This window comes from Symsagittifera roscoffensis, chromosome 6 (assembly GCF_963678635.1).
Source record: "Symsagittifera roscoffensis chromosome 6, txSymRosc1.1, whole genome shotgun sequence".
NCBI lineage: Eukaryota > Metazoa > Xenacoelomorpha > Acoela > Convolutidae > Symsagittifera > Symsagittifera roscoffensis.
Window position 1 is genome coordinate 60,409,186 of NC_087067.1, and position 17,115 is coordinate 60,426,300.

At 38.6% G+C, this 17,115-nt stretch overlaps 1 protein-coding gene across 1 annotated transcript; it reads left to right on the forward strand.

The window, feature by feature from the left end:
* The first annotated feature begins 6,940 nt into the window (after positions 1-6,940).
* On the forward strand, positions 6,941-8,878 carry LOC134848855 (uncharacterized). The gene has a single exon (XM_063866365.1). The coding sequence runs from the start codon at positions 6,941-6,943 to the stop codon at positions 8,876-8,878; it is 1,938 nt and encodes a 645-aa protein (XP_063722435.1).
* Positions 8,879-17,115: the final 8,237 nt, after the last annotated feature.

Sequence of the window (17,115 nt, forward strand, 5' to 3'; positions counted from 1 at the left end):
ACTCTTCATGAAGTAAACACATGAAATGAATTCCCATTATGGAATGGAACACACCCGAAGCATTCTTCAGCAGGACTTTTGGATCATAAGATCACGCAAGCATCTGAAGAAAACTATTCGACAATGCATACCTTCGACAGAAACCAGTGAAGCCTCTGATGGCAGATCTACCCCTACAACGACTCCCTTTATCGGAAAACAGTTACCCCTTCTACTCAACAGGAATTGACTTCTTTGGACCCTTTGCCACGCGGAACAACGACGAGTACAGTAAGCGATACGTTCTCTTCTTCACCTGCCTCGTCACGCGAGCAGTTCATTCAGAAATATGCCAGCAAATTGACACAAACTCAACTCTACAAGCCATACGCCGTTTCATCGCTAGACGCGGTAAACCCAGGATCATCTTCTCTGACAACGGAAAAGCCTTCGTTGCAGCTGACAAGGAATTACAGGAAAGCCTTTCTGAGATTCAACACAGCAACGACTTCAACAATCAATGCCAATTACTTGGAATAACCTGGAAGTTCAACCCACCTGCAGCTCCTCACTTTGGTGGATCATGGGAAAGCCTCATAAAAACATTTAAGATTGCCTTCTACAAAGTCATTGGAACACGGACACTTGACGACGAAACTCTGTCAACCTTCACGTGCGAGGTTGAAGCTATGATGAATTCTCGCCCGCTAACCCACGTCTCATCAGACCCAACTGACGACGAGCCCCTTACACCCAATCACCTTCTACTAGGACGACCAACAAACAATTTGCCTCCCGGATTGATTCTCCCTCGCCACACAACGGACAAGAAAACTTGGAAACAAGCTCAAGCCTTGAGTCAACAGTTCTGGAACAGATACCTCAAAGACTACTTGCCAACCTTGACAACCCGAACGAAATGGACAAAGCAAGTGGAAAACCTTCAGCAAGGAGACCTTGTATGGATACTGGAAGTCCTAACGCCTCGAGGTCTTTGGCCCCTGGGACGGGTACTTCGTACTTTCCCCGGTGCAGACGGAATCGTTCGCTCCTGCGAAATTAAAACTAGCAGGGGGATTCTACACCGACCAGCAGTCAAACTATCGCGAGTATTGGACATGAATATGCCGCCAAATTAGTAAATTGAAAGACTCAAGACTCAAAAATCAAAAAGAAATCATTTAAAAAGAAACAACTAAACTACGATTTGAAATTGGAATCACCCAAAAAGTATTGCCATTTTCATTGGCGCACAATAGTTTTTAAAACAAAGAAACCGAAACCAACGCTTTTTTTGTTTGAAAAATCAACGAACCCATCCTTATACTAACCAATCATATTGTTTACTCTTTTTTTTGGATTGTAAGTTCCAAAGAAAACAAAAACTCAAAATCATTTTTTTGTTACAATACAATTGCGAGGGTTCTATGTAATCAAAGGAATTACATATTGGCCATTTTACAATTTTGTCTGACACGTCAAAACGTGAATTAAGTTTAGGAGACAAAGTCGATTAAAAATGAATTCAACCTATGATGCTGTTTTTAAAGTCATAGAAACAGACGTAGAAATTTTAGCAAAAGCAATTAACCAAGCTATAAGCGATTCCGACGAAGTACAGATCATAAACGATTTCTTAACGGAATTGAAGAGCTTGCTTGACGATGCCAATAACGAAGCAGTCAAGATAATACGCACCGGAACGGACCAGCATGATTCAATCATTGAACGATTGAAAACTTTGAAAGTTTTGTAGCGAACGATCCAACTACGATCAAAACGATACAAGCGTACCCTCAACAACACTGCCACGTCTTCTTTAAACTCATCACGAGTAGCCAGCAACGTCTCGACGCCTTCAATAATACGACAAGCCTTGGAAAACCTTCCCCTTCGACGGACAAACCTCTAAACATGGAGTTCTCACCTGTAACTAATACTCATACTTTTCACACGCTTCTCCGGCGTGCTGTAATTCCTTACTTTCTATGTAAAAATAGAATATAGATCTATTTAAAAGTTCAAAGCACCAGCCAATTTAACACCGTACATTTAAACACCTTTTCATTTCACTACTATACAATTTAAATCCTCAAAATTTTAACTCATATTTTCCTGTTTAACACTTTGTCATTTCACTACTAAGCATTTTGAATCCACAACATAACAATTCGTAACAATTTGACGTAAAATTTCTGACAATTATAAAATTCTGACAGTCACTTTATACTGTGGTAAAGTGATAAACAAACACTTAAGTTATAAGCAAAAAAAAATGAGAAAATTGACGAGTTGTGTCGGTACTTCGTCTCTACTGATACACAACCAACAGCCGATATTCATCTGACAGACAACAACCCACAGCCGCCAACATCAGTAATCGACTTCAACCGATTTAGCACTTGGACAAGAGCACTCAGAGTTACTTCATATGTTCTTCTCTTCGCAGAAAACATCAAAAGGAAGACACGCCAGAGCCTCTCACTTCAACACCTCACCTTAGGATTCGCATGGATCATTAAACACTCACAGAATCAAACATTCCCCAAGGAAATAGCATTCCTGACAAAGAAATCTGACATTCCACCCCGCAGCCCTCTACAACCTCTTTGCCCCTTCATCGACGATCACGGATACTTACGTGCCAAAGGACGACTACAGAAAGCCCCGCTTCTACTTTGCAGTCGACATCCAGTCATTCTGAACGCAGAAAACTACCCAATACAACTCTTCATGAAGTAAACACACGAAATGAATTCCCATTGTGGAATGGAACACACCCGAAGCATTCTTCAGCAGGACTTTTGGATCATAAGATCACGCAAGCATCTGAAGAAAACTATTCGACAATGCATACCTTGCCGACGCCTTCGACAGAAACCAGTGAAGCCTCTGATGGCAGATCTACCCCTACAACGACTCCCTTTATCGGAAAACAGTTACCCCTTCTACTCAACAGGAATTGACTTCTTTGGACCCTTTGCCACGCGGAACAACGACGAGTACAGTAAGCGATACGTTCTCTTCTTCACCTGCCTCGTCACGCGAGCAGTTCATTCAGAAATATGCCAGCAAATTGACACAAACTCAACTCTACAAGCCATACGCCGTTTCATCGCTAGACGCGGTAAACCCAGGATCATCTTCTCTGACAACGGAAAAGCCTTCGTTGCAGCTGACAAGGAATTACAGGAAAGCCTTTCTGAGATTCAACACAGCAGCGACTTCAACAATCAATGCCAATTACTTGGAATAACCTGGAAGTTCAACCCATCTGCAGCTCCTCACTTTGGTGGATAATGGGAACGCCTCATAAAAACAATTAAGATTGCCTTCTACAAAGTCATTGGAACACGGACACTTGACGACGAAACTCTGTCAACCTTCACGTGCGAGGTTGAAGCTATGATGAATTCTCGCCCGCTAACCCACGTCTCATCAGACCCAACTGACGACGAGCCCCTTACACCCAATCACCTTCTACTAGGACGACCAACAAACAATTTGCCTCCCGGATTGATTCTCCCTCGCCACACAACGGACAAGAAAACTTGGAAACAAGCTCAAGCCTTGAGTCAACAGTTCTGGAACAGATACCTCAAAGACTACTTGCCAACCTTGACAACCCGAACGAAATGGACAAAGCAAGTGGAAAACCTTCAGCAAGGAGACCTTGTATGGATACTGGAAGTCCTAACGCCTCGAGGTCTTTGGCCCCTGGGACGGGTACTCCGTACTTTCCCAGGTGCAGACGGAATCGTTCGCTCCTGCGAAATTAAAACTAGCAGGGGGATTCTACACCGACCAGCAGTCAAACTATCGCGAGTATTGGACATGAATATGCCGCCAAATTAGTAAATTGAAAGACTCAAGACTCAAAAATCAAAAAGAAATCATTTAAAAAGAAACAACTAAACTACGATTTGAAATTGGAATCTTAATCACCCAAAAAGTATTGCCATTGTCATTGGCGCACAATAGTTTTTAAAACAAAGAAACCGAAACCAACGTTTTTTTTGTTTGAAAAATCAACGAACCCATCCTTATACTAACCAATCATATTGTTTACTCTTTTTTTTGGATTGTAAGTTCCAAAGAAAACAAAAACTCAAAATCATTTTTTTGTTACAATACGATTGCGAGGGTTCTATGTAATCAAAGGAATTACATATTGGCCATTTTACAATTTTGTCTGACACGTCAAAACGTGAATTAAGTTTAGGAGACAAAGTCAATTAAAAATGAATTCAACCTATGATGCTGTTTTTAAAGTCATAGAAACAGACGTAGAAATTTTAGCAAAAGCAATTAACCAAGCTATAAGCGATTCCGACGAAGTACAGATCATAAACGATTTCTTAACGGAATTGAAGAGCTTGCTTGACGATGCCAATAACGAAGCAGTCAAGATAATACGCACCGGAACGGACCAGCATGATTCAATCATTGAACGATTGAAAACTTTGAAAGTTTTGTAGCGAACGACCCAACTACGATCAAAACGATACCCTCAACAACACTGCCACGTCTTCTTTAAACTCATCACGAGTAGCCAGCAATGTCTCGACGCCTTCAATAATACGACAAGCCTTGGAAAACCTTCCCCTTCGACGCCAAACGGAAAGTTTAACCCGTAGTACCACTACACAAAACGTCACCATGGACCAGGACACCCCGGACAATTTGCCACAGTTTTCAGGATTGCCAGCAATCTTAAACGCTACTTCAAACCACAGATCAAATTCCGCCCAGGACAATTCAGGACTCCTACTTCGCCCCGGATCTAACAGCGACGCCAATACCTTGGATCATGGCATTCATCAACAACAAACAGAAACTCTTGGAACTCAAACTGCTCATGGAACTCACCTCCATCCTCAGTCAAACCTCTCATTGCAGCAGCCGAACGCCGACTTCAAACCTTCAGCCGAACCACCCAGAAGCTCAACTTCAAGGAACGACTATAGAATTGAACAATGGAACTCAACTCCAAATCGACAATCAGCAATTGACAACAAAGACCGAACTCAGAAGCACAACTTCATGAAATGTCACCGCGCTCCAACCCTGGAACTCAAATCCAAGTTTTCAATCAGCAGATGAACGCACCAGCAACCCAACAAAGAAATGTTTCAGCGCCAATATTTCTTCCGACAGCAACTTCAAAAGCAGCTCAGAGTCAAATGATTGGACAGCAAATCACACCCCCAATTCTTGATCCCCAGACAGCTAGCCCCCCTCATGGACTATACCAGCCTTCAAGCCAACAACAGAACCAGCCTTTAAGCCTACAACAAAACCAGCCTCCAAGTCAGCAACAGAGGACACATAATCCGAATAGCGCCTTTAGACCCATCTTGACGATTGGAAATCAGAATTCAACCAATCATCCCCCACCAACGTGTTCAGTGGACACCAGACGACAGCTAAGGGTATCACAAACATCAACGGAGTACCGATACCAGCACAACATGCACTACTGCGAACAAACCAAGGAGATCAACGAACATCAACAAATTGGACCTCCAGCCAGCCGACCATGACTCACCAATGTACACAACCTGCCATACGATCGTACCAGGAAGGATTTCTGGGAACCACGACAGCATACAACCCTACGAACATGCCGACATCATCAACAACAGCCTTCACTCATGCATGCTGCAGGGGACCAACAGGAACAACTCACCCAAATATCAACCGACCTCCCCCTCATCAACATGCAGTCCATCAACATGCAGCACATCAACATGCAGCATATCAGAACCAGCCGACTTATTTTCCGATTCCGACCAACCTTGGAACAGCACCGACAGACCACAACCATCATCAAACGATCTCGAAGACATTCAGGAAATCAGTGTCCATTGTCAAACCATTCATATTCGACGGAGAACCTGAACAATGGTTAGATTGGATAGGACTGTTCAACGCAACCATCAACAGCACCGACAAGACAAACTCGGAAAAGATGACACGTCTGCAGAAACTTGTATCCGGAGATGCCAAATCTCTCATCCGAGGATATGGATGCAATGGAGCAATGTATGACGCAGCCCTTCAGCGACTGGGAAACGACTTTGGTAACCCGACGAAGATAGTTACATCCTTCCTTCGTAAACTCGACGCCAGCAGCGGCCCCAATCTACGACATACCAGAAGCTACAAGGACCTCTCAAACTTCCTACAGACAATGGTCGATACATTCACGACACTTGGACTCCAGCACGATCTACACTCTACGACAAATGTCCAAACAGTTTTGTCAAAACTGCCTACCCCTTGCCGACTAGAATGGAATAGATACAATCTGCAATGCAACATCAGACAACCATCACTCATCGACCTCACCAATTGGTTCAACATCTACGCTGAAGCACGCAGCGATTTGCCGAGCAACAACAACAACACCAAAAACAGCAGCAGCAGCAGCAACAACTACAAAAGCAGCAACACTCAAGGATCATCATCCAACGGTCACACCCACCAACATGGACCATCGATTCACCGCGCCAATCAGAACAACCGGAACCAGCAACGCAGCCAGCAGCAACATGAATCTGGACAAAAAGATCAACGATGAGATTTTTGCCCGGAGAAACGCAATTGCCAGTACCTTGGAAAATGCCAACACTTCATCGCAATCAACCCAAAGGACAGATTACAGCATGCCAGGGACCTACAACTATGTTTCAACTGCCTCAGCCCCCACAAGTTCGCCGACTGTCAATCAACGCAAACCTGCCGGACGGACGGATGCAGTAAGAAACACCACACACTTCTGCACAACAGCAGCACCTACAACTCGACGACACAGAGGGAGACAGCCAACCGGAACTCCAGACAACATGACGACACCACCAACTGCAGCACCAGCAAAAGCAGAAAGAAATCGACTCGCCACATTCTGACCCTGCCAATAACGATCTCTCATGGCAAACATAGAGTTCATGCCTATGCAATGCTTGATTGTGGAAGCAAACTGACATTGCTTAAATCATCAATCGCCCTCCAACTCAAAACAGATCTGCAATTAGACGACACCATCCAGCTAAACCAAGCACTGACATCATCAGAAACGGCTTCTACAAAGATGACGATCGCGATTGGACCCTACAACCAGCAAAAGCAGCCATTTCAACTGAATGACATCGACGTCATAATGGATTGGAACCTTTCCCAATTCAACCCTGAACTCGTCAACTTCATCTGCCAAAGGAACGAGCCAGTTCAACACATTCGGATAGCCACACTGCCCTCGAAAGAAATCGGAATCATCATTGGATGCGATTTCGCCGAACTCGTGACACCTTCAGAAGTAATCCATTCAAAACAAAATGTGCCTATTGGATGGAAAACGCCACTTGGATGGTCTCTCTGTGGACGAGACAATGCAGCGACACCCAACGACATCAACACAATCAACTTCACGACAGACGATACACTGTTTCGCCACGTAGCTGAATGGATGAAATTGGACGCCGAAGGGAATTCAACTGACCAACGCAGCCTCTCAACAGACGACAAGGAAGCTCTCTGCATCTTGGAATCTTCAACAACCCGCTTGCCCCATGGACACTACAAAGTTGGAATGCTTTGGAAACGTGGACAACAACTGCCAAACAATAGATGGCTGGCCGAGAAGCAGCTCGACAGCCTTCTCCAACGACTGAAGAGAAACACCGAGATGGCACAGAAATATCAGGAGACCATCGACACCGACTTTCAGAAAGGTTTCATAGTCAAAGTTGATGATTCCCATGAAGACTCAACAGGAAAATGGTACCATCCTCATCATCCAGTGACAAACATCAATAAACCTGGCAAGGTACGCCGAGTCGTTAATGCATCGAGCATCTACAAAGGAGTATCACTCAACAGTAACCTACTAACTGGACCAGACCTCCTCACAAACCTTACTGGAATCGTTATGCGATTTCGCGATGACCAAATCGCTATTTCTGCCGACATTGAAGCAATGTTCATGCAGGTCTTCGTGAGCCCAGAGGACCAGCCGTATTTGCGGTTTCTGTGGAAGGACAACACGGGCCAACCCGCAACCTTCCAATACACCCGCCACATCTTCGGAGCTACCGACTCACCATGTGTTGCCTGCTACGCCACTCGACATTGTGCGAAGGACAATGCCGACAAATATCGAGCCTTGGAGCAAATCACAAAGCGCAACATATACATGGACGACCTATGCAAAGCCGTTTCAACACCGACGGAAGCGTCACAGTTAAAAAACGACCTTCAAATCATGTTCAGCCTTGGAGGTTTCAACCTCACAAAATGGACCTCAAACTCTCAACAATTTCTCTTAACAGTCAACGAGAACCACTTGGAAAACAGCGACAGCCTCACCAAGAAGGAACGACCCCTCGAAAGAGTTCTTGGAGTGAAATGGAAACCAGACACGGACGTCTTTCTTGTGGAAGCAAAGAAGTTTCACGCCATTGACAAGAAGGACTTAACGCAGCGCAAACTATTGAAATTTGCTTCTTCAATCTTTGACCCGCTTGGAATTACGATGCCACTGACAATTCGACTACGACAATTACTTCAACTTGCCTGGAGTAATGGACCTCAATGGGACAAACCTCTAAACATGGAGCATTTAACAGACCTCAACGATTGGATAGACAAGCGAAGCCAATTCAACGACATCTGCCTGCCCCGGATTTACTTCAAACCAGAAACGAAGATACTGGAAACCCAACTCCATGTATTCAGCGACGCCTGCGAACTTGCCTTAGCATCAGTTGCTTTCCTCAAAATCAGATACGACGACGACACAACGGAACTCAAGTTCGTCATTGGAAAAGCCCGAGTAGCACCCATCAGCAGAATGACAATTCCAAATCTCGAGCTTCAAGCCGCCACTAACGGAGCTTAACTGTCTCGTTTCATCAGAGAACAACATGACATACGAATCGACAGTACGACACTATGGACAGATAGTACAACAGTTCTTCATTGGATAAACTCGCCGAATCAACGACACCGGATCTTCATTGCCAACCGCCTGAATTTCATCATGGACTCAACATCTCCACTGGACTGGAGATACGTGCCCAGCAAAGACAATCCTGCAGACGACGGAACACGTGGTTACAAAGCATGTGCCATGACTACCGATTCACGATGGATCAAAGGACCAGACTTCTTGTTAAGACCATAATCAGATTGGCCTGATCACCTGCCAACGCAACCTACAGCCGATATTTATCTGACAGACAACAACCCACAGCCGCCAACATCAGTAATCGACTTCAACCGATTTAGCACTTGGACAAGGGCACTCAGAGTTACTTCATATGTTCTTCTCTTCGCAGAAAACATCAAAAGGAAGACACGCCAGAGCCTCTCACTTCAACACCTCACCTTAGGATTCCATGGATCATTAAACACTCACAGAATCAAACATTCCCCAAGGAAATAGCATGCCTGACAAAGAAATCTGACATTCCACCCCGCAGCCCTCTACAACCTCTTTGCCCCTTCATCGACGACACGGATACTTACGTGCCAAAGGACGACTACAGAAAGCCCCGCTTCTACTTTGCAGTCGACATCCAGTCATTCTGAACGCAGAAAACTACCCAATACAACTCTTCATGAAGTAAACACACGAAATGAATTCCCATTGTGGAATGGAACACACCCGAAGCATTCTTCAGCAGGACTTTTGGATCATAAGATCACGCAAGCATCTGAAGAAAACTATTCGACAATGCATACCTTGCCGACGCCTTCGACAGAAACCAGTGAAGCCTCTGATGGCAGATCTACCCCTACAACGACTCCCTTTATCGGAAAACAGTTACCCCTTCTACTCAACAGGAATTGACTTCTTTGGACCCTTTGCCACGCGGAACAACGACGAGTACAGTAAGCGATACGTTCTCTTCTTCACCTGCCTCGTCATGCGAGCAGTTCATTCAGAAATATGCCAGCAAATTGACACAAACTCAACTCTACAAATCTTAAAAATGAAAAACGTGATACTAAAAAGTTGTTATCTGAAAGCAACAAACCTCAGCTTCCGCTACATCTACGTTCTTTCAAAAAAAAACATTTCTTTATCTGATGCTGGTTGTGTTTTGTTTTGTCAGCCACTGAAAATACCATTCAGTTTTTCAGGAAGATTGATATAATTTTTTTTTGGTTCACGACTTCACGTTTTTTTAAACAGCTTTGACTCAAATTTGAACAAAAAAATTTCTAGAAAACACGTTCGTTTATGTTCTCATGTAGATCTATCAAAACCATTTTATTACAAATTTTTACAGCAAACTGCGAATTTTTCTGACAACTTGTTTTTCGCAACACCTTTAATTCAGTTTGCTGTTTGTTTCTTTCTTTTTTCTTAAATTGCATGTGATTCAGTTTGTTGTATAATTTATCACAAGTTTTGTTCGTTTGGAAAACCATAAATTGTTTATTTACGAACTAAGTGCTTGGATTGAAATTTTAGCAAGTAGAAGTTGTAATTTTTTTCAACTTTTCTTGTAGATCGGAAAAAATTATTGAACACAAACACATGATCTTGTACAAGTTAAATATTCCAGAAATTTTTTTTGGTTCATTTTGTTTTTTGGTTTAAAAAATTGTGAACGTAGTTTGCTTGACTTATTTCAGTTAGATAACAAAAAATTGAATACTGTCATCATCAAAAAACACAAAAGTGAAAAAAAAAGGAAAAACAAACCTAATTTGGTTTTGTTTAAAAACAAAACCAAATTAGGCAATTGTACGATGGACAAGAATCTGAAAAAAGTATAATAATTTTAAGCAAAGAAATGAGTGTTAAAAAGGCTGAAATTTTGCAACTTGAGGTCCAGAGAAACGTTATCTGTATCATTACAAATAATTGAATTATAAATTATATAGGCTTTTCTTTCTTTTTGCCTAACTAAGCTTTACGTTTTTCCTTATCTCCAAATGGAAATGTTAATTCTAATTTAAGCCTAATTTTTCAAAAATTTGTAAGTTAAGCGAACGTTTGATACACTTTTAACATTTTCAAAATACAATATGGAATTCCCAATTAGATCTAATAAATTGAAAATGAATATATTTCAGTTTATGTTTGTTATACAGACCAAAAAAATTCTAGAGAATCAAAATGTCGATTGTTTTGCTTTTAAGCAACTCAAAAGCATCATAAATGACATAATTTTTCATCTTCAAAGAAAAATCATCATATTTAAGGGATTGTTACATTATCAATGACAAGAAAAAACATCAATAAAAAAACTTGAATTATTTTGTCAATTAATTATCAGTATTTTATGAGTTGGCCATACTTTTTGGCACATAAAATTTTTGAACTTCAAGTTTTATAGATGCTGTTATAAAAAATCAAATATATGGAAAAAGATCATTTTACCAAAACAAAAATTACAACAGAAAATTGAAAAACTGATATTTTAAGCCTTTTTTCTGAGTTCAATCTGGTTCATATAATGTTTAAACCTTTCATCTATAGTTCTTTTTACTTAAAATTAAACAGTTAAAACACATTTTTCACACTTTGTTGTCAATTGAGAAATGGTTTCAATTGCGAAAAACAACCTTCATGTTCGATAGTCCTAGCGAAAAAAAAACATTTAAAAAGTTGTGGAAAAACATTTGATCGCCTTATTCCACTTTTACTGCCTAATTTTAAATTAGGGATTTAGTATAATGTAACTATGTCATTTATAATGGTTTTCAACAGCATATGTTGTGTTTATACTTGTTATGTTGAAAGAACCATTACAGTTTTTTTATATTTATTTAAACCAGCTAAAGCTGCCAATATCTACGCAACATTTTATTTACTTCACTTAGTTTTGCTAAACTTTTATTAGAATAAGGTAACTTCAAGTCACAAAGTTTAAAATGTATCTTTTTGTTTATTCTAATAATTTCTAAACTACGTTTGAATTAGATTCGACATTTTATGATAAACAATACTTCAAAATTGACAAAATTATTGCGAGGAAATTGTGGTTATCACAAAATGTAACTTATAAACCGTGTACTAATAGATACCTGAAATATTGCATTGGCTTTTTTAATAGGAGAAAATCAATAGTTTAAAAAAGTTATAAGGTAGAGGCAATTTTCTCTTGATCCTGTGAAAATCTTGATATCGTAAGGCGATTTGTTTTAGTTAAGTATTATAACGTCCTTCAAATCGTTTGTATTTATCAGTTTATAAAAACAACAAGTTAACCTTGTAGCATGTTGGAGAAGGTTTTTTTGTCGAACGATAAATATTTAATTTGAAGTATGTTTTTGAGATACGAAGAACAAAGCTCAGAGGAATATTGAGCATCAAAAAAACCAACGTCATGTAGTGAAAATCAAACGCTTCACCGGCAAAACGAACCAAAAACACTTAAAATTCAATTGAAAAAAGGCAGTGTTAAAACTCAACATATTTACATGGCTTTGTTTTGGTTGTCCCGTCTTAAAAAAAGAAAGAATTATAAATACGTGTAGTTTCTTATGCTATCAATTCTTTCTGAGAAACGAAAAAAAGTTACTTATAACAAATCTATTGCAAATGAACACTAAGTTCTTAATGCGATACTAGTTTCAAAAGAATGGGAGTAATTTTGAAGGTACATGGGTAAAAACCACGGTTACATGACAACCTTATGTACATTCATTAACTTTTCTTTTCAAAGACATAAACAAATCTTGCATCTTTGTTATGTGTAGCAAATTGTCACTTGTTTCTGCTCATGTGTATTGTTATTGCAAAGAAACACTAAAACGGTCCTCTAAAAACTGTGAAACAGGCAGTCAAATAATATTTTTTTCAACTATTTTTTCCTTAAATGTATTTGAATATCAGGGCATTGGTTGAAAGAATCTTAAAACTTTTTATAAGTCTTTTGTTGTTTGAGTACAAGTCAACGCAAGTTATCAAAAGTGAAGATTGCATATACTTATAATACCAATTTTAAAAATTTTTTTGGAAAAACGACACAATAATTATGACTACAGGCTTGTAATTTTGTTTAATTTTTGTTGGGTATTTCTAAGGGCAAAAATTCCATAGGTCATCGTCTACACGCGAACCAAAAATAAATAATAAACTGCTAAGTTAATTAAATCAATGAAGAACGGCCGAATTGGTCAGCTTGCTGGTTTAAAAACAGATATCTGGACAAACATATATCTGGTAAAGAAAACTTTTAATGAAGAAATTGTGTTATGAATTCAGGTGGAGTATATTACCTCGAACGTCAAACAGAAAACATTTGTCGTTTCAAAATAATTATTAATTCAACCGGAGGGCTTACCTTTGATCACATAAAACACTACCAGTTGTCGTCGAAAAGAATGGTAGTTAATAGTTTTGTATTGTGGTACTGAGTAATCAATGCGCAATTTTTTTCGTTTTTTTTTTATAAACAACCGCATTGTTGAGTTTTTTTGCTACAATTCAGCCTAATTGCAATCAAAAACAAATCATTGTCTCTTATAACAATAGCAAGAGTGTTCTTGAGACATAAATTGTCTGGTTAAACTGTTTCTGAAATTCAAATTTAGAAGAAAAAGAAAAAAAAAAATTTTTTTTTCTGCGATAAGCTATCGTGACAGGTGCTTTAACAGATATTCATATGTATTTGCATGTTAATAGGAATGAATTGATCATATACCGATTTTTTTTACTTTTCTCACGGTATATACACCTTAAAACATTATAAAAACTGTCTTCAAAACAAAATTCTTGGTGTTTTTTTTTGAAAAACGCCCTTTCGAGCACACCCTTGGACTTGCTGAGTGAGAACGAAATGAGATAGCAACCTCGGGTTTGTTGCACTGTAGAAGGCAAACTTAGCACGATATAAAGCACGCGCAAAAACTTTGGACTCCATTTTGAATTTTCCCGCCACATCGAAAAAAGGCGTTTTTTTGCGAAAAAATCGAAAAATTCAATTTTGGCGGGAAAAATTTCAAAAATTTTAAAAACAAAGTAAACCTATAAATAATGGTTTCCAACTAATTTTGGCACGATAAACATTTTTGTCCTTCATGTATATGGCAAAATTCTGGCGGGAACATTGAGAACTTGAAAATTTGACAAAAATTTTTCACGAAAAAATCAAAAAATCTCAAAATTTTATTTTTCACAGAAATAAACAAATTAGCCCGTTGGCACTCTCTAATAGTGCCCTTTCATCGACCTCAACACACACTGCGTCGAATTCCCAATAAAAACGGAGTTATAGGGTATTTTTTACGAAAAAATGCATTTTTGCCCGATTTTGCCCCCAAAAAGGGCGTGTTTGGTCAACAAAGGGTGTAAATCTGAAAAAGTGTCAGAGGTATTATCTTATTTTCTCATCAATTCATGGCTGCATGCAAAAATTCAGCAATTTTCAAGGGGCCAACTTTGAGATCGTTCCGAAACACAATTAAGTCAATCGCCTTTTCAAAGTGTGTCTCACCAACATATAAGTTTTTTTTGAAATGTCCAAATGGTTCGAATGCTAGATTTTGTTTCAAAATAGAAGCTGAAGTCAACATAGTACACTGCAGTAATTGGTCCAACGCACGATCCAAAATTGAAAGATGTCTAGTTTAGTTTTGTAAGATCAAAAACACTCTGATCTCAAAAAGGTAATACATAATAGTTCGAAGAAGACTTTGCAAATTTTGTTGCATGTCCATGTTTCGCTTCTAAGAATGATCGAGTGTTTGAAGTAATGGACGCCAGTACGCTTTACTTTTCCATGCAATAATTGCTGGAATTGTTCAAAGATCTTAAATAGTCCTAATAGTGCAGATGCCAGATTGTACTTTTTGGCAAAATGAACCGAATGTAAAATAGCTGTAAAAAACATTGTATCGTTTAAAAATAAAACAAGATTCAATACAGCACTTGGTCTTCAACAGTCATGTGAACTTTCCAATTTTGATGTGATTGTTATTTGAAAGAATTGAAATAACCAAATACAATTTCAAACCTTCTGAATTGACAAAAATAAATTTAACTAGTTGAGAGAGGACATGAAAAAAGAAATTTCAGTGATATTTCGCAATTATGAAAATTCGAATATTTGAATTAAGAAATATTGCAAGTAACGAACTTCCGAGATACAATTGATCAGTCAAATTAAACGGGAAAGAGACGTAGTCTGAAAAAGATTTTATTGAATTAAACCTAAAAACGATAAAACCAAATTGTAAATACAATGCAACCGTTATCCTAGAAAATACTCAAACATATATATGTAATAAACAGAGGTGAAGTTAACTTTGCAAAAAAAGCTGCAAAAAACAAAATATGCACCTTAAAGTGAATGAGAAGATAAATTTCGTAACGGCATAAAAGCGGAAATCAACTCATAGAAGACAAACAGGACGTAATCTATGTTTCAATTACAGTAAAATTAACTTTACTTCTTCGTCTAAAAACCGCCGCACAAAAATGCATACAATATCACAAATTAAATTCAGCTAATCATATTTGTCGAAAGTTTTTGACAGATTGATGTTTTTCACTTCAACAACCAACTTTTTTTTATAAAACTACAGACAAAGGTTCACTTTATAGCTGAGTAATTTTTTCCAAAAACTTTGTCAGTTTGAGATTTTTTAAATTAAATCAATGCATAAAAAACAAAACAAAAACTGTTTTTGCGATTATATTGAGCCAGTTTTTCAATAGTTCAGCAAATGAGATAAACATTTAGAAAAATTTGGAGGTTGAAACTAAATTTTAGCTGTTAACATAATTTTATTTTATGATGTGTATTGTACAAAAGCGTTGTGTTGAGCAATGATGTTGCAAATAATCCCATCGGCATATCAATTAATTTATAATTTTAATTTGAAATAGCACGCAATTAGTGAACAGATTAAAAAATTTTTATCGAAATTTTGTCAATTGATTTAAAATTAGATAAAACACTAAATAGTGGTGCAAAAAAGTAACGCAACTTAAGGAATTTAAAACAAAAAATGGCAATTGTTTTTCAAAAGCACTGAGTAATTTGGTTTATTACTGTGTTATTACTGTGTTTTCCTTATTTCCCGTGCAAAAGTTTCTTAATTTTTCATTCCAATTTTGACAATATTCTTGGCATTATAAAAAGAATGTTTTATCACAAACAATTCCAAATCCATTTGGAATTTCTTGAGATGACACTTTAAGACACTGACATCTGTTCTTTGCAAAATGATGGAAACAAGTTAATTAAAAATACTACCGAATTAAAAAAAAATCTTTTTTCTGTTTGTACGATCTGTATAATAAAAGCTTGTTCTGTTGCTGGAAAAACTTGAAAACTGTTTTTAACCTGCTAACTTTGCTCTCCACAACTTTTTTCACAATCTGAATGCACCATAGGAATCATGTCTGAGGTGATTCGACCGAATATTGTGAAAATGGGAACAGACGGCATGCGCAATTTTGATGCGGAAACAGACCTAAAATCGCATCATAATTGCACATTCTTTCTGCTCTTGAACTCACACTGCTCAGTCGAATCGGCTCTGGCATGTGTTCTATGGAATTGTCAGAAGTTGAAAAATGTCACTACATAAGAAGTTGTTGAATTAAAATATCGCTTTGCTACTCTCTACTTGTTTCTATGTCCCTGTTTCTTCGCCTCCCTACTTCCTTCTGTCCCTGCTTCCTTGGTTTCCTGCGTCCTTCTAAATTGGTTCTCCACTGTAATCCTCACTTTTGATTAATAAATTGAAAAACGTGTCATAAATTTAAAACAGTTGACTTTGCTGACTTTTCACAATGAGGTTGTTCACATTTAGTTGACCAGTTTGTGTTAGTGATAAAAAACTCACGCAATCCATTCACGCTGTTCGGCTGTTCTGTTCTTGATGCATGTTTCTGTGTTAATTGGCTTATCTTCATATTGTTGCACAAATTGAAGAACTAAATTTAACGATTTTACTTAAAGTAAAAATTAAAGTTATCCCACTTCATTTTTTCCTCAATTTAAATGGTCCATCAGAATCATGTCTCAGCAGATCTCAACCAAATTGTTGATCTCACGATGTATCAAAGTGGCACATTTTTTGCTCACTTTAGGTTGTAAAAGAGCTGACCTGGCACCACATGGTAACATCACCAACTCACTAATTTGGTTGAGATCTGTCCATATG

What these genes read in the sequence shown, in the direction of transcription:
- LOC134848855 (XM_063866365.1), top strand. Translation starts at nt 6,941, where the DNA reads ATGCTTGATTGTGGAAGCAAACTGACATTGCTTAAATCATCAATCGCC.